The following is a 23,225-nucleotide window of genomic DNA, read 5'->3' as shown; positions in this document are numbered from 1 at the left end:
AACCACTCCACAAATGTCTTGTTTACAAACTATAGTTTTGGCAAGTCAGTTAGGACATCTACTTTGTGCATGACAAGTAATTTTTCCAACAATTGTTTACAGACAGATTATTTCACTGTATCACAATGCCAGCGGGTCAGGAGTTTACATACACTAAGTTGACTGTGCCTTTAAACAGCTTAGAAAATTATGTCATGCCTTTAGAAGCTTCTGATAGGCTAATTGACATAATTTGAGTCATCAGTCAGGAAGTTAAAGCTTGGTCGCAAATGGGTCTTCCAAATAGACAATGACCCCAAGCATACTTCCAAAGTTGTGGCAAAATGGCTTAAGGACAACAAAGTCAAGGTATTGGAGTGGCCATCACAAAGCCCTGACCTCAATCCTATAGAACATTTGTGGGCAGAACTGAGAAAGCATGTGCGAGCAAGGAGACCTACAAACCTGACTCAGTTACATCAGCTCTGTCAGGAGGAATGGGCCAAAATTCACCCAACTTATTGTGGGAAGCTTGTGGAAGGTTACCCGAAACGACGTTTGACCTAATTTAAAGGCAATGCTACCAAATACTATTTGAGTGTATGTAAACTTCTGACCCACTGGGAATGTGATGAAAGAAATAAAAGCTGAAATAAATCACTCTTTACTATTATTCTGACATTTCACATTCTTAAAATAAAGTGGTGATCCTAATTGACCTAAAATTGAATTTTTACTTGGATTAAATGTCAGGAATTGTGAAAAACTGAGTTTAAATGTTTTTGGCTAAGGCGTATGTAAGCTTCCGACTTCAACTGTAGATAGAACCTGCCTTAGCTTGAACCACCCCCAACATTTCGTTTTTTGACAATACAGGAAGTAAGTAAAACTGGAGTTAAATGTTGGACCTCAGTAGTGTTAACTGATTCGTTAGATAATTCAGGCAGAAAAATCTGGGTGAAAACATGCTGTGATATATTAAGGTTATACCCCTGATCAATTCCTAATCATAGTTCCTTTGCTTTATGTAGATTGGACATCATGCATACTATACCTCTGCCAGGCCCAGGGGGATCTACACTCTGGAGTGACGTTTCCCTTAGGTACAGATCTAGGATCAGCTTTCCCTCCCCCAATCCTACACTGAACCATTAGCGGGAGAAATGCAAAACTGACCCAAAATCTGCGTTTAGGGACAACTGAACCCTACACCGGGATCAACATAGCACACTTATGTGAGACTTCGTCGTAATAACTTTAATGGGGGTTGAGATTAACTACAGGGAGCAGGGATCCCATCTAGACCTTTAGAAGCACAAGAAGGCACCCTTCTAAGGTTTCGACAGCTATTATGGTGGACTTGTGATTGAGCGAGTAGTGCCACTAGCCGCTGTTGAAGCAGTGCAGTTAGAGCTGGGTTTCTCTTCACCCAGACTACGCTGAGCCTGTCAGCTGGATGCAGAAACATGGGGCTGATACCGCCGAGCACAGCGGAAGCTACTAGCTAGCTGACCCAAGCCTCATCAGAAAGGGCTGGGCGGGGGCACTACTCATCCCCCTACTGATTGTCACCGTCGTTGTCGTCGGAGACCTGGTCAGGGGGGATGGCTCGCGGGTTGCTGGCCCTGATGCTGGTGATGTGGGGACAGGAGGCGACCAGGTTGGCGATGCCCGATAGGGTCACGCCCGAGCCGTCCAGGTTCACCTGGGTCAGACACATGCACTTCAGGAACTTCAGTCCTGAGGGAAATGGACACAAAAAGAAGGTATATTAGGTTTTCACCTCTAAATACTTCCATGGAAGTGTTGCAAGATAATGAGTGGGACCTATTTTTATTTATTTATTCGTTATTTTACCAGGTAAGTTGACTGAGAACACGTTCTCATTTACAGCAACGACCTGGGGAATAGTTACAGGGGAGAGGGGGATGAAAGAGCCAATTGTAAACTGGGGATTATTAAGTGACGGTTTGAGGGCAAAATTTGGGAATTTAGCCAGGACACCGGAGTTAACACCCCTACTCTTACGATAAGTGCCATGGGATCTTTAATGACCTCAGAGAGTCAGGACACCAGTTTAACGTCCCATCCGAAAGACAGCACCCTACACAGGGCAGTGTCCCCAATCACTGCCCTGGGGCATTGGGATATTTTTTTAGATCAGAGGAAAGAGTGCCTCCTACTGGCCCTCCAACACCACTTCCAGCAGCATCTGGTCTCCCATCCAGGGACTGACCAGAACCAAACCTGCTTAGCTTCAGAAGCAAGCCAGCAGTGGTATGCAGGGTGGTATGCAGGGTGGTATGCTGCTGGCATATAGAGATGTATTAGAGAGCTCATGTCCTATCTTTGCAATGACCGTTCAGTTGACTATTTTGGGCCAAGTGCGCCCTTTATTCAACTGTATGATGGGATCTTACCGTGGTCAGTGATGCGTGTCCGGCTGAGGTTGAGCTTGAAGAGCTGAACACAGTGGACCAGACCTCTCCTCACGACCGTGTCGCCCACCTGAGTACTGGCCAAGCTTAATACCTGGAACATAAAGCCACAACATCAATGTAACTACTGCTAATAATTGCATCAAATCAAATTTTATTAGTCACATGCACCGAATACAATAGGTGTAGTAGACCTTAGTGAAATGCTTACTTGCAAGCCCCTAACCAACAATGCAGTTAAAAAAATATTAATAAGAATAAGAAATAAAAGTAACAAGTAATTAAAGAGCTGCAGTAAAATAACAATAGTGAGACTATATACAGGGGGTACTGGTACAGAGTCAATGTGTGGGGGCACCGGTTAGTCGAGGTAATATGTACATGTAGGTAGAGTTATTAAAGTGACTATGCATAGATAATAACAGAGAGTAGCAGCGGTGTAAAAGAGAGAGAAGGGAGAATGCAAATAGTCTGGGTAGCCATTTGATTAGATGTTCAGGAGTCTGTTTAGAAGCCTCTTGGACCTAGACTTGACTCTCCGGTACCGCTTGCCGTGTGGTAGCAGAGAGAACAGTCTATGGTGGTGGCTGGGGTCTGACAATTTTTAGGGCCTTCCTCTGACACCGCCTGGTATAGAGGTCCTGGATGGCAGAAAGCTTGGCCCCAGTGATGCACTGGGCTGTACGCGCTAGCCTCTGTAGTGCCTTGCGGTCAGAGGCCGAGCAGTTGCCATACCAGGCAGTGATGCAACCAGTCAGGATGCTCTCGATGGTGCAGCTGTAAAACCTTTTGAGGATCCATGCCAAATATTTTTCTGAGGGGGAATAGGTTTTGTTGTGCCCTCTTCACGATTGTCTTGGTGTGCTTGGACCATGATAGTTTGTTGGTGATGTGGACACCAAGGAACTTGAAGCGCTCAACCTACTCCACTGCAGCCCCGTCGATGAGAATGGGGGTGTCCTCAGTCCTCCTTTTCCTGTAGTCCACAATCATCTCCTTTGTCTTGATCATGTTGAGGGAGAGGTTGTTGTCCTGCTGACCTCCTCCCTATAGGCTGTCTCATCGTTGTCAGTGATCATGCCTACCACTGTTGTGTCATCGGCAAACTTAATGATTGTGTTGGAGTCGTACCTGGCCGTGCAGCTTGAACAAAGTTTTACAACGGAGCGCTGTTAGCGCCATTGGTGCCCTATAACTTATTTGCAGAGTTCTATCCACTTACACAATAGTTGTCTATGGGGTTTCATGCGTGCTCCGTACCTGCAGGTGTGGCAGACCGGTGACGAGGGCGGCCACTCCTCGGCTGGTGACGGCCGTGCGGTCCAGACACAGCTCCAGCAGCTCCTGCAGACAGCGCAGGGAGGGCAGCCCCGCGTCTGTCACCTGGGTGTTGCTGAGCGACAGCCTCTTCAGCCTGGAGACAAGAGAGGGGGACATTTCTATCAGGGTCGTATACATTAGTGCTGACCGTAGCGAAACGTTTTGCAACAGAAAACAAAAATGAGCGTTTCTTATTGGACAGGTAATTCAGGTAGTCCCTCGTTTCAGTCCGTTTTCTTCTGTTTGGTCCCTAATGAATACGGCCCAGCATTTCTTCATTCACTGCAATGTCAACACTGGAGGACGCTGGTGAATCAACTAGAGCAGTGACCACCAATTCTAGTCCATGTGAGCAATGGTGTGCAGATTTTTGTTCCAGCTCACCACGAACACAACCAGTTAGTCTAAATGATTAGTTGAAATCACTGTATAGCTCCACAAGACAGAGGTTGGTGACCACTGAGTGCCATTCTATCATGACAAGCGTGTATATTGACACCAGGAGAGGATAATAGTTATGAGAGAGAGTGAGCTGACCTGGTCATGGTAGCCAGCTGGGTGACCCCCTGGTCGGTGACGTATGTGTAGTCAGTAAGGTCCAGCTCGGACAGCAGGGACAGTCTGGAGAGGAAGGCCAGGCCGGCGTCCGTCACCGAGTGGCGTCCAGGCAGGGTCAGCTGGGTCAGCCGGAGACCTGGGATGAACAAGCCAAAACAGACGTAGTACTTTAGTAAATACATTGAACTATATACTGTGAGCCATACACAACAATAACATCTGCTGTAATCTTCCCCTCTAATCAGGGACTGGACCTGAGAAAACAGGGAGAATGGACTCTGGAAAATCAATGACTTTAAGTCAATCAAACAGCAGTACTGCAGACCTTGAGGCCCTGATTTGAAAACTCCTGCTGTACACAGTCTCTCTCCCTCTCAGATGTGAATACTGCTGTACACACACATACCATGTGCAGCTCACCTGAGATGATCTGGAGAACGTTGTTGCCATCAGCGACGGAGATGCCGGCCACGCTGAGGGCAGAGAGGGCGGAGTGGGTGGCCAGGTGCTCCAGAGAGCCCTCCCTCACCGCCGTGCCGTCCAGGTAGAGGGTCTGCAGGCTGGGAAGCTCAGCCAGGGCCGACACGTCACTCACCTGACAGACGAGGGAGGAAGGGGTCAAAGTAGACCTAAATCTCAAAACGGGCTCAGGATATTGTGGTTGGGTGTGTTGTCGTGTTTGTGTGCTTGTACGAGCGCAAGAGTGAGCTACCTTAGTGTGTTTGATGCTGAGCAGTCGTAGCTGGGGCACATAGGCGGGCAGCGCTGCCAGGGTGGCCTCCGTGATAGAGGTCTGGTTCAGACTAAGCTGGGTGAGTGTCGAAGGAGCAGACTGCAGGTACAGCACCATCCCTACATCGCTTACTTTGGTCTGGTCTAGCGACAGGAAAGACAGGCTCTTCAAGCCTTTAAGACACAAAGGGTGCGGAGTGAGATTTTTGTTTTTATCTTAGTCCTCCTTTCAAGTTGGTGAAATGGTTGACACATTTATCCGTAATTATGATTTCAATCATTTTTACCAAGTTGAAGCGCCACTCTTGCCATATTATGCTCCCATATCATGCTTTCGGAAAGTATTCAGACCCCTTGACTTTTCCCACATTTTGTTACGTTAAAGCCTTATTCTAAAATGTATTAAATAGCTTTTTCCCCCTCATCAATCTACACACAATATCCCATAATTTTTGGGAAATGTTAGCAAATGAAATATTACATTTACATAAGTATTCAGACCCTACTTTGTTGAAGCACCTTTGGCAGCAATTACAGCCTTGAGTCTTCTTGAGTATGACGTTACAAGCTTGGCACATCTCTCTGTACTTTGCTCCGTTCATCTTTCCCTCGATCCTGACTAGTCTCCTAGTCCCTACTGCTGAAAAACATCCCCACAGCATGATGCTGCCACCACGCTTCACCGTAGGGATGGTGCCAGTTTTCCTCCAGACGTGACGCTTGGCATTCAGGCCAAAGAGTTCAATCTTGGTTTCATCAGACCAGAGAATCTTGTTTCTTATGGTCTAAGAGTCCTTTAGGTGCCTTTTGGCAAACTCCAAGCGGGCTGTCATGTGCCTTTTACTGAGGAGTGGCTTCCGGCTGGCCATTCTACCATAAAAGCCAGTTGGTGGACTGCTGCAGAGATGGTTGTCCTTCTGGAAGGTTCTCTCATCTCCACAGAGGAACTCTAGAGCTCTGTCAGATTGACCATCTGGTTCTTGGTCACCTCCCTGACCTAGTCCCAAAGTATAGCGAGATCCTTGATGAAAACCTGCTCCAGAGTGCTCAGGACCTCAGACTAGGGCCAAGGTTCACCTTCCAACAGGACAATGACCCTAAGAACACAGCCAAGACAACACAGGAGTGGCTTCGGGACAAGTCTCTGAATGTCCTTGAGTGGCCCAGCCAGACCCCAGACTTCAAACATCTCTGGAGAGACCTGAAAATAGCTGTGCAGCGACGCTTCCCATCCAACCTGACAGAGTTTGAGAGGATCTGCAGAGAAGAATGGGAGAAACTCCAAATACAGGTGTGCCAAGTTTGTAGCGTCATACCCAATAAGACTCAAGGCTGTAATCTCTGCCAAAGGTGCTTCAACAAAGTACTGAGTAAAGGGTCTGAATACTTTTGTAAATGTGATATTTCAGTTTTAGATTTTTTATAAAATGTGCAAAAATGTCTAAAAACCTGTTTTTGCTTTGTCATTATAGGGTATTGTGTGCAGATTGATGAGGATTATTATTGTTTAAATCCATTTATAATAAGGATGTAACGTAACAAAATTTGGAAAAATTGAAGAGGTCTGAATACTTTCCGAATGCACTGTATTTACAAGACTGCTTACCAAGCATTAAAAACTTAATTCATCCACAGCCGTTCTATGCTGTAGCCAGGGTCGTATTTATTAGTGCACACCATAGCAAAACGTTTTGCAACAGAAACCAAAACAAACGTTACTTATTGGGCAAGTTCAGGTATAGTCCCTTCCTGTTTCAGTCAGTTTTATTTTGTTTGGTGCCTAGTGAATACAACCCAGAATTAGAGAAGAACCTCGCCTGTAATGTGTTGCAGACAGGAGTCTGTTAGCTTGCTACATGAGGCCAGGTTCAGGTGCTGCAGTTTCAGTAGGCTGCACAGCACAGAGAGGCCTGCGTCTGGACAACGGGAAAACAAAGAGATAGCAACCATCACTATCATAGCCACAAGCTGCAAAGATAACCGGTCACATGCTTAAAGTGATAGCTTACCAATGCATCTATATTCCTTTATTTTTGTAACTTTCTTACTTAACTTGACATTCAAATGGCGCTAATAATAGTGTTGAAATAGGGCTCTGGTCAAAAGTAGTGCACTTTATATGGAATAGGTTGCCATTTGGGACGCATACTCAGTGAGCACAAAAGCGGTCAAGGTAAAGGTATACCTGTGATGAGAGGAGAGTTGACCAGGCTCAGGTGCTTCAGTGCAGTGAAGGCCCGTAGCTGCCGGAGCAGCTCGTTGGTGGAGTACGGGTAGCAGTTGAGGACAAACTTCTGCATCGGGCAGCCGAAAAAGAGTTCCAGGGTGCGCGGGCGAAGGAGCCTCTCGCGGGACATGTGACTGAGCAGGAGCTCGGCCAGTTCAGGGGTCAGACACGACAGACTGCTGCTGTACTGCATGCTGGGAGCTGAGAGAGGAGGAACGAAGGAGAGAAAGAAAGAAGTTTTCTATGCAGCTTTCCAGACATGAATTTCTGTGATCTTGAATTTTTTACACAATTGCAATAAACCACAACCAATATCATTGTATGTACAATTCTGACCATTTCTGAGATGAGATGGTTGGAAAAACAGTCGTTTGGCTAGGTCGTTGTTTTGGCAAGAAGTGAGGCCTTTCAACATTTATTTGTGTGCAAATAACAGTGTTGGACTTTAAAGTTGTTCTCTGACCTGTCATGAGGTTGACTGTGGCCCGGGTGGCCATGACACAGAGGGAGGGGACGCTGGGCGTCCTGAAGGGTTTCTTGGGGGGGGATGGGTGACCTTGAGTGGCCTGGGGGTCGTCCTGGGCAGCTCTCTGGAGGCGCTCTACTGCAGCCTGGCCCGCTGCCCCCGGCACCACACAACCTGCAGCCTCCTCTGGCTCCACTGCTGGATCCTCTGCCACCCCCTCCCTGGGTGAGACACAACCACGTTTGCATCTAGTCAAATGATTAAAGATAAGAAAAGCTTCCCGATTCTCCACCCTTGTGCACACTTCCCGTCATGGATTTAACAATGGTGGAAACTTAATCCAAGCCAATGTTTACACCAATCCAACGCTTTAAATCCATGACGGGGAGAGTGCAAGTTCACACTCTGGCTATAATGTGGAGAACTCTGCTGCATTCAAAATGAATGTATTTACAGAGCAGGTTTTGGTCCTGAGCCCCTTCTCAGGCTACATGCCATCAAGGCTACATGCCAAGTCTGAAGTTTGCATGCCAACACATCAAGTCACCGCTTATGTTTGACCTTTAGGACACTGGCACACTTCTACACATTCAACAAGTTTATAATAAGGCGTTGCAGTGCTGATCAGAACTAAACATTGAAAAACAATCCACTTTCTACGGAGTTACCTATTACATATCAATTCAACTTGAATAATCCTACAAATATTTTTTCCGATATAAGTTCTGCTTAGGGTTATAAACTCAGCAAAAAAAATAAACGTTCTCCCACTGTCAACTGCGTTTATTTTCAGCAAACTTAACATGTGTAAATATTTGTATGAACATAAGATTCAACAACTGTGACAAACTGAACAAGTTCCACAGACATGTGACTAACAGGAATTGAATAACGTGTCCCTGAACAAAGGGGTGGGGTCAAAATCAAAAGTTACAGTCATCTCCTCATGGACTGCACCAGATTTGCCAGTTCTTGCTGTGAGATGTTACCCCACTCTTCCACCAAGGCACCTGCAAGTTCCCAGATATTTCTGGGGGGAAATGGCCCTAGCACTCACCCTCCAATCCAACAGGTCCCAGACGTGCTCAATGGGATTGAGATCCTGGCTCTTCGCTGGCCATGGCAGAACACTGACATTCCTGTCTTGCAGGAAATCATGCACAGAACGAGCAGCATGGCTAGTGGCATTGTCATGCTGGAGGGTCATGTCAGGATGAGTCTGCAGGAAGGGTACCACATGAGGGAGGAGGATGTCTTCCCTGTAACGCACAGCGTTGAGATTGCCTGCAATGACAACAAGCTCAGTCCGATGATGCTGTGACACACCGCCCCAGACCATGACGGACCCTCCACCTCCAAATCGATCCCGCTCCAGAGTACAGGCCTCGGTGTAACGCTCATTCCTTCGACGATAAAAGCCAATCCGACCATCACCCCTGGTGAGACAAAACCGCGACTCGTCAGTGAAGAGCACTTTTTGCCAGTCCTGTCTGGTCCAGCGACAGTGGGTTTGTGCCCATAGTCGACGTTGTTGCCGGTGATGTCTAGTGAGGACCTGCCTTACAACAGGCCTACAAGCCCTCAGTCCAGCCTCTCTCAGCCTATTGCAGACAGTCTGAGCACTGATGGAGGGATTGTGTGTTTCTGGTGCAACTTGGGCAGTTGTTGTTCCCATCCTGTACCTGTCCCGCAGGTGTGATGTTCAGATGTACCGATTCTGTGCAGGTGTTGTTACACGTGGTCTGCCACTGCGAGGATGGTCAGCTGTCCGTCCGGTCTCCCTGTAGCGCCTAGTCTCACAGTACGGACATTGCAATTTATTGCCCTGGCCACATCTGCAGTCCTCATGCCTCCTTGCAGCATGCCTAAGGCACGTTCACGAAGATGAGCAGGGACCCTGGGTATCTTTCTTTTGGTGTTTTTCCAGAGTCAGTAGAAAGGCCTCTTTAGTGTCCTAATTTTTCATAACTGTGACCGTAATTGCCTACCGTCTGTAAGCTGTTAGTGTCTTAAGACTGTTCCACAGGTGCATGTTCATTAATTGTTTATGGTTCATTGAACAAGCATGGGAAACAGTGTTTAAACCCTTCACAATGAAGACCTGTGAAGCTGTTTCTTTTTTTCGCTGAGTTTAGATCCTGAACAGTATCAAATGAAATTGAAATCACGTTACAAAAAAAGACATTGCTTTAAAGTGGAGGTCATGGTCATGATATAGGCTAGGTTTAGGCTGGGCACTCACCTAAGTCTGTTGCCCTGGTCTGGCCAGTGGTGTCTGGGCTCCAGCACTCCACGCAGCCGGTTCTCTGGGAAGAAGGGTAATCGGGGCATATCTGCTGGGGTTATCAATAGGTTAGGCCTTTTGGATACTCAATTTAAATCTGTATTAATTCTAGAAGCCATACATCTTGAATTACACTACATGACCAAAAGTATGTAGACTCGTTGAACATCTCATTCCAAAATCATGGGCATTAATACGGAGTTGGTCCCCCGTTCCCTGCTATAACAGCCTACACTCTTCTGTGAAGGCTTTCCCTAAGATGTTAGAACATTGCTGCGGGGACTTGCTTCCATTCAGCTACAAGAGCAGTAGTCAGGTCAGGCACTGATGTTGGGCAATTATGCCTGGCTCGCAGTCGGCGTTCCAATTTATCCCAAAGGTTTTTGATGGGGTTGAGGTCAGCTTTACACCACTCCAGCCAACGCTTGGCATTGCGCATGGTGACCTTAGGCTTGTGTGCGGCTGCTCGGCCATGGAAACCCATTTCATGAAGCTCCCGACAAACAGTTATTGTGCTGACCTTGCTTCCAAAGGCAGTTTGGAACTCAGTAGTGAGCGTTGCAACTGAGGACAGACGATTGTTACGCACTACGTGCTTCAGCACTCGGCAGTGACGTTCTGTGAGCTCGTGTGGCCTACCACCTCGCGGCTCAGCCATTGTTGCTCCTAGAGGTTTCCACTTCACAATAACAGCACATGCCATGTTGAAAGTCACTGACTTGCCAATGTTCGTCTATGGAGATTGCAAGGCTGTGTGCTCGATTTTATACACCTGTCAGCAACGGGTGTGGCCAAATCCACTAATTTGAAGGGACGTCCACATACTTTTGTATATATAGTGTATTTCAGACAAATATCCAAGCTATTTAACAATCTGAATGCCTGTCTCTGAGACATATCACATGCCTCTCATAAACAAAATCTCTCTCTAATCACAATGTTCCTCTTCTTCAGCTTAGCTTCCTCTTTGGCTGTAAAAAGAATCCCCGGCAATGAGCTTCACACGAAGTGTAACACTTGGATTACTGTCTGTACCTCAGAGCTTGACTACTCAGAAAGACAGACTTATTTTTGGCACGAGTGAGTGCAGTGCAAACTTGCATAAGTTGGAAAGTCGGGCGCATTCACCTGCTATTTCCCAATCAAAGCAGCTTTCTCATGGTGAGTGAGGCGATACCAAACATCATCACTGGGCCAGTTGGCTCACTATCCTGACCGCAGCCATGGCAGGTTAGTTCAACGGATTTCTACACACACACTGGTTCACTTCAACTACTTCTGCAGTAACCTGCTGTAAAAAATATATATATTCCCAGGGGACAGCAGGTTAAATCCTACTGCAAATGGGGCTACAGTGCTCATCAAGTTCAAAGCCATTTGTCTAACCACTGACACAGAGAGAGGGCTCATCTTTATTGGACTGTAAAGAACAAGGAGTTCAGAGGAAAAACCAGGGAGACACAGAGAGACGAAGGAAGGAAGGATAAAAGAAAATTCCAAACAGAGGTTTTAGTACCATTGAGGAAGAAGGGCGGCTCTCTACCCCCTTCTGGCATCTCTTCATCATCTGAGCTGGCAGCCTCCTCTGCATCACCAGGATTCAGCTTCTGGCCCCGTCCTGTAAGGGAAAAACTGCATGAACACTTTGGAGTGGGATGAAGTGGCACCTAGACGCTGATCTTGGGTCAGTTTCACATTGTTCCCACTTATGGTTAAGGTTAGGATTGGGGGAGAGGATGCTGATCCTAGATCTGTACCTAGGAGAAACTGCGCCCGGAGTGAACAATTCACATTTAGCTGACACAGAATGCCTGAATGAAACTTAGTGCCTGTAATGGTGTTATGGTGTCTTCACAAAGTGACGCCTCAAACTAATGGGTCCATAATGCAATAGCCTTCGTGAGTAAGGCAATTATACAGCGTTACATGGTACCATGTAACCATTTACACTCCAAGAAAATGCATTTCTGAAGGTAAAACACCCAACAAGTCATCGACTGTGATATTTGAAAATACATCAAATACATTGTGAATGAGGACTTCATACGCCAGACGTGAATCTTACCCCAGGAGTGAGAAGGTCCGGTCATTGGGGGCCCAACACCAGGGATGCCTGCGTAGCCCACTGCTTCTTCCCACAGCTGGTGAGGCAGAGGTGGGGGCCGAGCGGGATCCTCCATCCCTTCCTCCTCCAGCTCTGGTATCTGGGGCTGCTGTGGCTGGGGAAGCGCAGGGGGTGGAACCACCCCCTCCTCCTGGCCCAATAAGAGGCGTGCAGCTGGGCTGGCCGGATCCTGGGGTGTCTCTGGGGGCGTGGTCTGGATACAGAGGGCGGCGTTGGGCGTGAGGCCCAGGGAGCGCAGGGAGCAAGCCAGTTCCGCCTCCCCAAAGCGTTTCCGTGGGAACCCCTGGAGGAGGGAAAAGGAGGCCAGGGAGGGGTAGCGCCCGGAGATGTGCTCCATCACGCTGCGCAGAGGGGCGTCGGCAGGGAAGCGCTCCCGCATGGACTCCCCAGAGGGTAGCCGGATCTACAGGGAGGGACAGAGAGGGTGAAACCTCCATTATAACATACCACCTCAGTCTCCATCTAACTAAGCTACACAATTCATGCACGCCTCTTCAATCAACTAATAGGAGTGCTCTCAAGTCAACAATCAAGACAGAAGTCTACCTATGCTCAGGGCTCTAAATTAATACAACACATTTTGGTAACACTGGTGTTAAGGAGCACCAGAAAAGAAGATGTTTTTAATTGATTGAGATATAGCCTATATATTGGGCCTATATGTATTCTAGATACTTCTGAAGCACATGTTGTACCATAAAAAGGAATATGGAACCCTGTAAAACATTTGTTTATTATTAAAAGCTAAAATGTTGATACAAAAACCTGTCATTGGTGGAATATTAGGTTTCTACACTGTGTAACAGGTTATTTCTGTAAATAATGGAGCCAATGTGTGACATAGGGATCAACATTTCCAAATGGATTTTCATGCAGTTCCACATATGTACTTAGAGGAATAAAAGTGAAAATATGCAAATTGACCCATAACTCTAGCGCTTCATTTTAATTTTCAAGGACCTCAACGTTATACAATTGTAAATCATTGTATATATAGGGCCTAATATAGAACCACTAAATAGGCCATTACCACTAAAAAATACCTTGCCAATGCGTTGATATTCAAATTATTATTACATTCTAAAATATGTGAGAATAATGTGGACATTGTCTGACTAAATAGACTGGATACATGCATGGCAATTTTTCTGTAGCCTACAGTATGTGGTTGACGCAGGCACACATAATTAAGCTATGAAAAGTGGAAGGATTTGTATGGAAAGCCAAATTGAAGCCAACATTCGATGTTGCCAGCAGCATACCACCCTGCATTCCACTGCTGGCTTGCCTCTGAAGCTCAGTTGATCCTGGTTGGTCCCTGGATGGGAGACCATATGCTTCTGGAAGTGGTGTTGGAAGGTCAGTAAGAAGCACTCTTTCCTCTGGTAAAATAAATAAATAATAATATCCCAAAGCCCCAGGGCAGTGATTGGGGACATTGCCCTGTGCAGTGTGCCATCTTTCGGATGGGACGTTTAACGGGTGTCCTGACTCTCTGTGGTCACTAAAGATTCCATGGCACTTATCGTAAGAGTAGGTGTGTTAACCCCGGGGTCCTGGCTAAATACCTAATCTGGCCCTCATACCATCATGGCCACCTAATCATCCCCAGCTTCCAATTGGCTCATTCATCTCCTCTCCCCATTAACTATTCCCCAGGTCGTTGCTGTAAATGAGAATGTGTTCTCAGTCAACTTACCTGATAAAATAAGGGTAAAAGAGAAAAAACATGTTATCCTCATAATAAGCGCACATGGTTTTACCGCACCCTTCAATTGAAGAGGCAGGAAACAAACGAAAGTGGCCACATTTCTCACAAAAACGATTTAAAAATGAAATCAGGGAAAATCATAAAGGCAACAGGGGAACTTATAAATTGGCTACAATAATTACAAGGACTTTTCAAGCACCAAATTGAAGAAATGTCTGCTTTTTAAGGTAGTCCTACTCCAGTACTTGAATTTCTGAGCTCCAAATTCATGTAGGCTTTTTCAAGCTCCTTGTATTGTTTAAAATTGCAGGTGTAAGTAACATGGGGGAAAAAATGTATTTGTCATGTTATTTCATTACCAGATGATATTGAGAATAAGCCCACTAGGCTATTTATACTGATCAAAAATATTAACGCAACAAGTAAAGTGTTGGTCCCATATTTTCATGAGCTGAAATAAAAGGTCCCAGAAATTTTACATAATAGTGGTGTAAAGTACTTGTGTAAAAATACTTTAAAGTACTACATAAGTCATTTTTTGGGGTATCTGTACTTTACTATTTATATTTTTGACAACTTTTACTTCACTACATTCCAAAAGAAAATGATGTACTTTTTACTCCATACATTTTCCCTGACACCCAAAAGTACTCGTTACATTTTGACAGGAAAATGGCCCAATTCACACACTTATCAAGAGAACATCCCTGCTGCCTCTGATCTGGCGGACTCACTAAACACAAATGCTTCATTTGTATATTATGTCTGAGTGTTGTAGTGTGCCCCTGGCTATCCGTCAATAAAAAATAAAATAAAAAAATTGGGCAGTCTGGTTTGCTTAAAATAAGGAATTTGAAATGGTTTATACTTTTACTTTTGATATTTAAGTGCATTTTAGCAATTCCATTTACTTTTAATACTTAAGTATATTTCAAACAAATACCTTTAGAGACTTTTACTCAAGTAGTATTTTACTGGGTGACTGTCACTTTTACTTGAATCATTTTCTATTAAGGTATCTTTACTTATGACAATTGAGTATTTTTTCCACCACTGTTCCATACCACAAAAAGATTATTTCTCTAAAATTCTGTGCACAAATTTGTTCACATCCCTGTTAGTGAGCATTTCTCCTTTGCCAAGATAATCCATCCACTTTATAGGTGTGGCATATCAAGAAGCTGATTAAACAGCATGATCATTTAACAGGTGCACCTTGTGCTGGGGACAATAAAAGGCCACTCTAAAATGTGCAGTTTTGTCACACAACACATTCATATTTTTGTTCAGTATAATTTGTTGTCATTATATGCAGAATAATTAATAGGAATAGTATTGGGTGATGCGCAATAGTCTAGCCTACACAATTGCGCATAGTAGACTCGGTGTCCAATCTGAGGCACAAAAACATGAACACATTAGATTTAACAGAGAAAGCATCAAGGTAATGAGACCCTGCTGTAAATCAAGCAGACAAATGATCAACATCAATTTGCTAGGGATAATTAGATCCAGCATGGAACCAGGTACAACGGTCACTGGCGTAACGAATGAGACACCAAAATATTCTGGACATTCCTCACAAACACCTTTTTTCTAGCACTTGGGCTGTTGTTGCATCGCATGCGCTATCACAACAGCTGTTAGTCAATTGACTGTCATTTGGAAAATTCCTTCCTGGATCAGATGATGTGTGAAAACATCAAGGCTTAACTAGTCAGCTTGACACCAAATGCGTATCCAACAAGTAGTATGCATAATTATTGAAGAACCACGTTAAATGACATTATCGATTTAGGTTTTAAGTAGAAAGGTAAGGTAACTATTTTGGGTAGAAGCATTCGATTTTGCAATCACATTGTTTTGGATTTGTGTGCCCCCCGTAACAAATCTTGATACAAAAAACCTGTCCGACATACACTACCGGTCAAAAGTTTTAGAACGCCTACTCATTCAAGGGTTTTTCTTTATTTTTACTATTTTCTACATTGTAGAATAATAGTGAAGACATCAAAACTATGAAATAACACATATGGAATCATGTAGTAACCAAAAAAGTGTTAAAACAAATTAAAATTATATTTGAGATTTATTAAATAGCCACCCTATGCCTTGATGACAGCTTCCAAAGTCATCCAACCATTATAATAAATGTAAAGCAATAGCGGTGTGGTCAACTGGATGATAATTTAATTTGGGAGTGCCTGCTTTGATACAAACATGGGGACTCCTCTTGATAAATCAATCAATATCAGATTTTTGTTTTCACGGAATCTCAATTTGGATATTTGGTTACAATTAGGCTGGAAAATATTAGCTAAATTAAGGTGAGTGCTTATGATCATTATTCTAGGTTGCTCATCTATTAGCAGGACTGATCAGAAAATGTTGCTAGCATGTTATGTAGCCTAACGTTAGTGGATTATTTTGCTTTTCACTCGCGTAATAGCCTTGGCTTCTCCAAACCAAAATCCTGTGACTTGTCTGGTAATGAATCAATGTGATTTTTTTAACTAAATCTCCATATTTTTGGTTAATTGACCTCTGGCTGGGAAAACACGTGGAGGTGCAGCTCATCTATTCGTTTGCTCATTTATAACATATCAGAAACATTTAGCATGTTATAATGTAAGCTTAAATCAATAAGTGCAATATTTTGCTATTGACTGACATTAGGCAATTGACTTTAGGCAATTCCAAAAGCCTGAGGAGATTGTGAAATATGAACACAACACTCAAATACTTTTGAAAACATAGAAAATAATGGAAATCTACGCATATCATGATGAAAATAGTCACTCGGGAACAACAGTACAGTGAAGCGCACTGGTCGTAGAGCAAAATATTTAGGAGCATATCCAACCAAAATGGTCGCACTTTAGAGCACTGCCTATGCTGCTAGGCATACAGTGGCTTCATAAAGTATTCATACCACTTGACTTATACCACATTTTGTTATTACAGTCTGAATAAAAAAATGAATTTCTCTTCTCACCATCTACACACAATACCCCATAATGACAAAGTGAAAACATGTTTTTAGATATCTTTTTTCGCTCTCAAATTTATTGAGAATGAAATACAGAAATATTGAATTTACATAAGTATTCACAACCCTGAGTCAGTACTTTGTAGAAGCCCTTTGCCAGCAATTACAGCTGAACCTTCCTGGGTAAGTCGCTTTGCACACCTGGATTGTGAACATTTGCCCAATATTATTTTCAAAATTATTCAAGCTCTGTCAAATTGGTTGTTGATCATTGCTAGACAACCATTTTTGGGTCTTGCCATAGATTTGAGTAGATTTAAGTCAAAACTGTAACTTGACCACTCAGGAACATTCACTGTCTTCTTGATAAGCAACTCCAGTATAGATTTGGCCATGTGTTTTAGGTTATTGTACAGGTGAATTAATCTCCCAGTGTTTGAAGGAACCAGGTTTTCCTATAGGATTTTGCCTGTGCTTAGCTTCATTCCATTTTTATCCTGAAAAACTCCCCAGTCCTTAACAATTACAAGCATAGCCATAACATCATGCAGTCACGACTATGTTTGAAAATATGGAGAGTGGTAATACTCTAATGTTTTGTATTGTATTTGCCCCAAACATAACACTTTGCATTCAGGACAAAAAGTGAATTGCTTGGCCACATTTTTTTATAGTATTACTTTAGTGCCTTATTTCAAACAGGATGCATGTTTTGGAATATTTTTATTCTGTGCAGGCTTCCTTTTCATTCTGTCAATTAGGTTAGTATTGTGAAGTAACTACAATGTTGTTGATCCATCCTCAGTTCTATCACAGCCATGTAACTATGTAACTGTTTTAAAGTCACCATTGGCTTCATGGTGAAATCCCTGAGCAGTTTCCTTCCTCTCTGTCAACTGAGTTAGGAAGGACGCCTGTATCTTTGTAGTTACTGGGTAATTAACAACTTCACCATTCTCAAAGAGATATTCAATGTCTGCTTTTTTAAAAATCCATCTACCAATAGGTTCCCTTCTTTACGAGGCATTGGAAAACCTCTTTTTGGTTGAATCTGTGTTTGAAATTCAATGCTCGACTGAGGGACCTTACAATTATCTGTATGTTTGGGGTACAGAGATGAGGTAGATCTTCAAAAACATGTTAAACACTATTATTGTAGTCCATGTAACTTATTAAGCACATTTTTACTCCTAAACTTATTTAAGCTTGCCATAGCAAAGGGGTTGAATACTTATTGACTCAAAGACATTTCAGCTTTTCATTTTTAAATACATTTGTAGAAATTTCAACAACAAAAATAATCCACTTTGACATAATTGGGTATTGTGTGTAGGCCAGTGACAAAAAAAATCTCAGTTGAATCAATTTTAAATTCAGGCTGTAACAACAAAAAGTCAAGGGGTGTGAATACTTTCTGAAGGCACTGAATGTAACCATTGCCAGAGGAGGGTTCAGTCTCACCATGAGGATGCAGTTGTTGTCTACACTAGTCTGGACCGTACCCCCCAGCCTCTGGCCTTGGCTGCTGCCAGGGGGGGACGTGGTCTCAGTGGAGGCGCTCGGCTGGGTCTTCTTCTCCTGTAAGCTCCTCCGGTCCTCAGCAATACGCTTCAGCACCAGCTCACGCTCCTGAGGTAACAACACACACGTCACAGGGATGCCATGTCGGAGTGTGACTTTTTTGCAAAAAGGGCTGAATATATAGTCTCAATAATTTGAATAAACCAATCTTCAATGTAAATTGTGTCACTAGGCAGTATGCACTGCAGTATGTTAGACTAGCATGTCGAATACCCTGTGGCTATGCTGGGTGTGTGTGTGTGTGTGTGTGTGTGTGTGTGTGTGTGTGTGTGTGTGTGTGTGTGTGTGTGTGTGTGTGTGTGTGTGTGTGTGTGTGCTCAGTGTGTTTCAGCTGATCAATCAGGCAGGTGCTGCTGACCTGTTTCTTCTGCCTCCTCTCGTTCCTGGCCTCGTTGGCCACACGCATCCTCTGCTGCTCCTGAAAGTCACTCTTGTCCTGCCTGATACGTGACTCCAGCGGTGGGGTGTCTGTGGATGGGCTGGTGGGTTGCGTGGGTCCCAGGACTAAAGAGGGGCCTTCAGACACACATTAGAAACAGAATGGTCACTGCTGAAATAAAGAGTCAAATAACTAGCTACTATGCTATGTCCAGAGTAGGTTGGTGTTTTGCCCAAAACTTCAGTTAAGTAATATATATTTAAGGCTACAATTTCAAGCGAGGAATGTGTCTGAGGCAGGGGAGACGACTGGGAAAGGGGATAGATACCTACCGGTAGTCAGTTGCACAACTGAATGCATTCAACCGAAATGTGCCTTCCTCATTTAAACCTCTGAATCAGAGGTGCGGGGGCTGCCTTAATCAACATCCACATAATTGGCACCCGGGGAGCAGTTGCTGTGGGGGTTAACTGCCGTACTCAGATTTTTCCACCTTGCCAGCTCGGGGATTCAAACAAGCAACCTTTCGCTTACTGTCCCAACTCTCTAACCACTAGCCTACCTGCCGCGACTGCCCTCTCTCATTGAAGTCACAAAGTTCAAGGTCGAACGCAGTACTGTAGGCTGTTTCCAGAAAGTAAGATCCCCATTACGGTGAATGGGAAAATGGCAATCTTCGTGGTCAATATTTACACAATCATAGTACCAATAATTGCTTCTATCACACCACATGCATGTCCTTGAACCGATTATTTTAAAATCGCACACAAAAGAAGAAGGATAATTGAGTTACTACCACCAGCCTTCACTACCCCGGTTGGCCTTCAACTTGAGATACTAAATGATTTGATTTGAAGGGGGCAGCACTAAGTTAGCCTGCAAAGTCACTTCCTAGAGTAGCTAAAACTACACATGCGATGTTTCCAAAAACTCCTCCATGAGCAAGATGGCAATACGTCAAATGCACCACTGAGACTTCACATACTGAAATGTAATCAATGTCATCACTATGTTATAACAAATAAGTATTATTGGAAGATTATGAGGGAGGGAGATTAGCTTGGAAACAAAAAGCTTGGATAATTTACTGTAACTTATGCCCTGTCCTGTACACAGTTCCCCTGTATATTCAGCTGGAAACAAGGCAAAGCCACTCGCTGTTCCAAGTTTTACAAGACCGTTATCTGATTTGTACAAAAGGGATAAAAGACACCACAAGTGGTCAATTGTGCACAATAAGACATTGGACCATTACATTACAGTATGCAATCAACCATGGAAAACAAATGCCTGATGAAATATCATAATGGTGTGTCACACCTCTACTGTCATTGGGCGATGTCTGTGAGTGTGATGTGCTTGGGGGGCAAGAGCTCCCCGCGTCTTTGGGAGGGTTAAATGCAGCGAACGCCGTTGAAACTGGCTGGGATGGATTTTTGACCAGCTTGTGCCTCAGATTTTCACCTTGTAAAAGCCTGACGTAAACACATAGAAAAAAAGATGGGGGGAAAAAAAACATTAACCATTTGACATGTTCAGTTATTGACAACACCTGTCTTGACATCGGAAAACATAGTTCCTTGCCTGTCCATTTAAGGGTTATGGTTTGGGAGGACTCACCACTCAGCTGCATCAGGCACTGAGAAGTGTCCTGCCTGCACGGCAGACTGGATCTGCTCCTCACTGAAGCCCATCTCACACAGGGTATGGAACAACTCTCCGATAGTCTACAACACAAAGCCATGGGGGTGTGAGACAACAGGAAAACTCATAACAAAAGGCGGGCCTATACACAAACCGCACAATTGCCCGAACACAAAAGGGGCAAAGGGTGCCCCTGGTTTCTTTGAGCAGATCAATCAGATGATGCCCTACAAAGTCAATCAATCTCACTCAATAATGCCTGAATGAAGTGTGACTGATGAATGGAGTGATTGTTTGGCTCTGACGACAAAGTGCAAGTTTGACTAAAGACAGCAGCTGATTGAAGTGAGCTAGCCTTGAGATTAATCCTTATAGGGAAATGCTGTGTTGTCATAAAAGCTTGTTTTCTAGGTCTGATAAAGCTCAACAATTTCATATGTATTTTCAACTAGCTGGCTAGCTTAGTTGGTATCTAGCTAGCTGTATTGTACTTCCAGTGCCAATTAATAAACTATAGTCACAGATAGAACAATGAGACAGATATTTCCTCAGATGTATAAATGTGAAGCATCCGCTTGGCTTTTCCACTCATGAGAGGAAGCCCACTGGCCGGTGTTTTGCAGAAAATCTCCCCCCTGCCAGAATTCTCCCCCCACCGAGCACGCACTCAATTCTTCATTGCTGTGACTTTCTTGCTAGTTGAGATTTCTACTCTTCACGCCATTGTCAGTTTAGCTTACATTTCACTGATCTTAGTAGCAGAAAGCATTTTTTATTAGTGTCCTTTGATTGCGGGGGAGGCACTAGTAATGTCTGCAGTTTTCAGTTTGTATTAGTCTATAAATAAATGTATTTGCCAAAATTCGTCATCTCTCCCATGTCTTATTCGACTAGTAGTTGTTCTGAAATGTTTATTGCTTGCCTAGATTTTACTCCCTCTGTTTAATATAACACACATTGAAATTAATAATTAATCTGTTGCCTATCCTGATGTGAAGTTTGTTCTATAGAAAGTATTTGACTCAATTTTGTCACTAAAGGAAATTAGAAGGGGGGGGGGGATTTCAGCAAGGCCATTTTCTTGCCTGCCAAAGTTCTCCCCCCCTTCCATCTTGGGACTGCAAGGCCTGGCACACTTCATAATCGTTTTGGTAGCTCATGTTGACCAGTAGGGTGTGCCACAGAAAATATTTGACTCTAGCCACAAAATTAAGGAAATTAAAGGGGGGAGGAGTATTTCGGCAAGGCCATTTTCTTGCCTGCCAAAATTCAACCCCCCTTCTAATTTCCTTAATTTTGTGGCTAGAGTCAAATATTTTCTGTGGCACACCCTACTGGTCAACATGAGCTACCAAAATGATTCTGAAGTGTGCCAGGCCTTGCAGTCCTAAAATAGTAGGGGGGTGGGAGAATTTCCGCCAGGCAAGAAAACGGCCCTCCTAATTTCTTTAATTTTGTCACTAGAGTCAAGTACTTTCTGTGGCACACATCAGAGTCAAATACTTTCTATAGAACAAACTTCCCGTCAGGATAGGCAACCGAAATTAATAATCAATGTATGTGTGTTATATTAAACAGAGGGAGTAAAATATAAGCAAGCAATAAACATTTCAGAACAACTACTAGTCGAATAAGACATGGGAGAGATCACACATTTTGGCAAAGAGATGTATTTAGCCAAATAGCCAAACCGAAAACTGCAGACATTACTAGTGCCTACCCGCGATCAAACCGCCATAAAAAATCAATTGAAAATTAGCCTAATCTTGATCATTGACTGCTGCCTTGAAGGACACAAATAAAAAATGCTTTCTGCTACTAAGATCAGTGAAATGTAGGCTACGGATCAATACAGTTTACGGTTCCTAAAACTACAATCTGATATGAACCGAGTGGACTACGTTTCGTAGACTTTACCCTTTGCAAAAGTTTTTTACAAATCGTGTTGTTTGTTTAGGAGTGCAATGGGAATGAGTTATTGCACACGCGCACTTCACAGAGGAGGTGTTCCCTGATGGAAATATGCAGACGTTGCTAGATCGCGCCAATAGGATATCGGTAGCTCGTGCTTGGCTCTGCCCACTTTGACTAATTTATTCCTATTGGAAACGACAGTCTGTGGTCAATCTTGGTTTAGTTACAAAAAATCTTTGCTATAGTCTAGGACCTCTACTCTAGGTTAGAAACTTCGACGTGACATGATGATCACTCTGAACTCCACTTCTTCAGGGAAATTATCAAAGTCCGGGTATTTTACTTGAGCTCATTCTAACCTAAACAGGGCCATTTGTATCTTAATGCAGATAACTACCGGTAGCTAGCTAGCTTACTGTCATCCTAGCAAGTGAACTACTGCTACGGGAATTTACAATGGAGGATGTGCTAGGTACAATAGCTAACATAGCTAGCTAACGTTATCCAATTAGCTAGCTAACTGTTAGTTACTACTGTACCAACTTATTTAAGTAATAACTGTTATTCTTTAGAAGTGAAAGTATTAAGCCAGTTGGCTATTTGCAACTTACCGGAGTGGAATCCATACTTTCAGTTTCAGTGGTTCTTTGCACTAGCTAGCTATGTGCCCTGTTGTTGGCTTGCATGTCAAGGAAAGATTAGTAGCCAGAGCCAATGGCTACATTACAGAACGCGATTTGAACCTATCAAAACTGCTGACAGACAGTGGGAAACGCCCCGAAAACCACCGTTATTCCAAAATAAGAAAATGTTTATACAGACTACACACACGTTTGAACACTTCGTCGTTTTGTTTCAATATCATTAAAACTGTCTGT

The 23,225-nt window shown here is 43.8% G+C and overlaps 1 protein-coding gene across 3 annotated transcripts; it reads right to left on the bottom strand.

Annotated features, from left to right (window-relative positions):
* Positions 1–703: 703 nt before the first annotated feature.
* On the bottom strand, positions 704–23,225 carry LOC120051132. 3 transcript variants are annotated; one of them, XM_038997822.1, is made up of 17 exons: positions 22,959–23,225; positions 20,410–20,516; positions 20,110–20,264; positions 18,769–18,926; positions 18,291–18,458; positions 12,070–12,532; positions 11,521–11,622; positions 9,963–10,056; positions 7,718–7,941; positions 7,213–7,455; positions 6,845–6,943; positions 5,008–5,201; positions 4,716–4,890; positions 4,275–4,431; positions 3,678–3,831; positions 2,400–2,511; positions 704–1,719 (listed from the first exon to the last, which is right to left on the bottom strand). In XM_038997822.1, the coding sequence occupies exons 1-17, from the start codon at positions 22,971–22,973 to the stop codon at positions 1,538–1,540; spliced, it is 2,802 nt and encodes a 933-aa protein (XP_038853750.1). In that variant the 5' UTR covers positions 22,974–23,225; the 3' UTR covers positions 704–1,537. The 3 variants fall into 3 exon arrangements, with proteins under 3 accessions (XP_038853750.1, XP_038853752.1, XP_038853751.1); XM_038997824.1 differs by having other exon boundaries at positions 9,963–10,026; XM_038997823.1 differs by having other exon boundaries at positions 9,963–10,053; positions 22,959–23,224.

The sequence above is a fragment of the Salvelinus namaycush genome, chromosome 7, assembly GCF_016432855.1.
Source record: "Salvelinus namaycush isolate Seneca chromosome 7, SaNama_1.0, whole genome shotgun sequence".
Classification (NCBI taxonomy): domain Eukaryota; kingdom Metazoa; phylum Chordata; class Actinopteri; order Salmoniformes; family Salmonidae; genus Salvelinus; species Salvelinus namaycush.
Note: the sequence above shows the minus strand (reverse complement) of the source record. Positions and strands in the feature narration are given on the sequence as shown.

Excerpts from the sequence above, each read along its gene's own strand:
- LOC120051132 (XM_038997822.1), bottom strand. Across the intron at positions 11,623-12,069 it reads CGGACCTTCTCACTCCTGGG|GACGGGGCCAGAAGCTGAAT; the intron begins GTAAGATTCACG and ends TTTCCCTTACAG. Across the intron at positions 1,720-2,399 it reads GACACGCATCACTGACCACG|GACTGAAGTTCCTGAAGTGC; the intron begins GTAAGATCCCAT and ends CATTTCCCTCAG.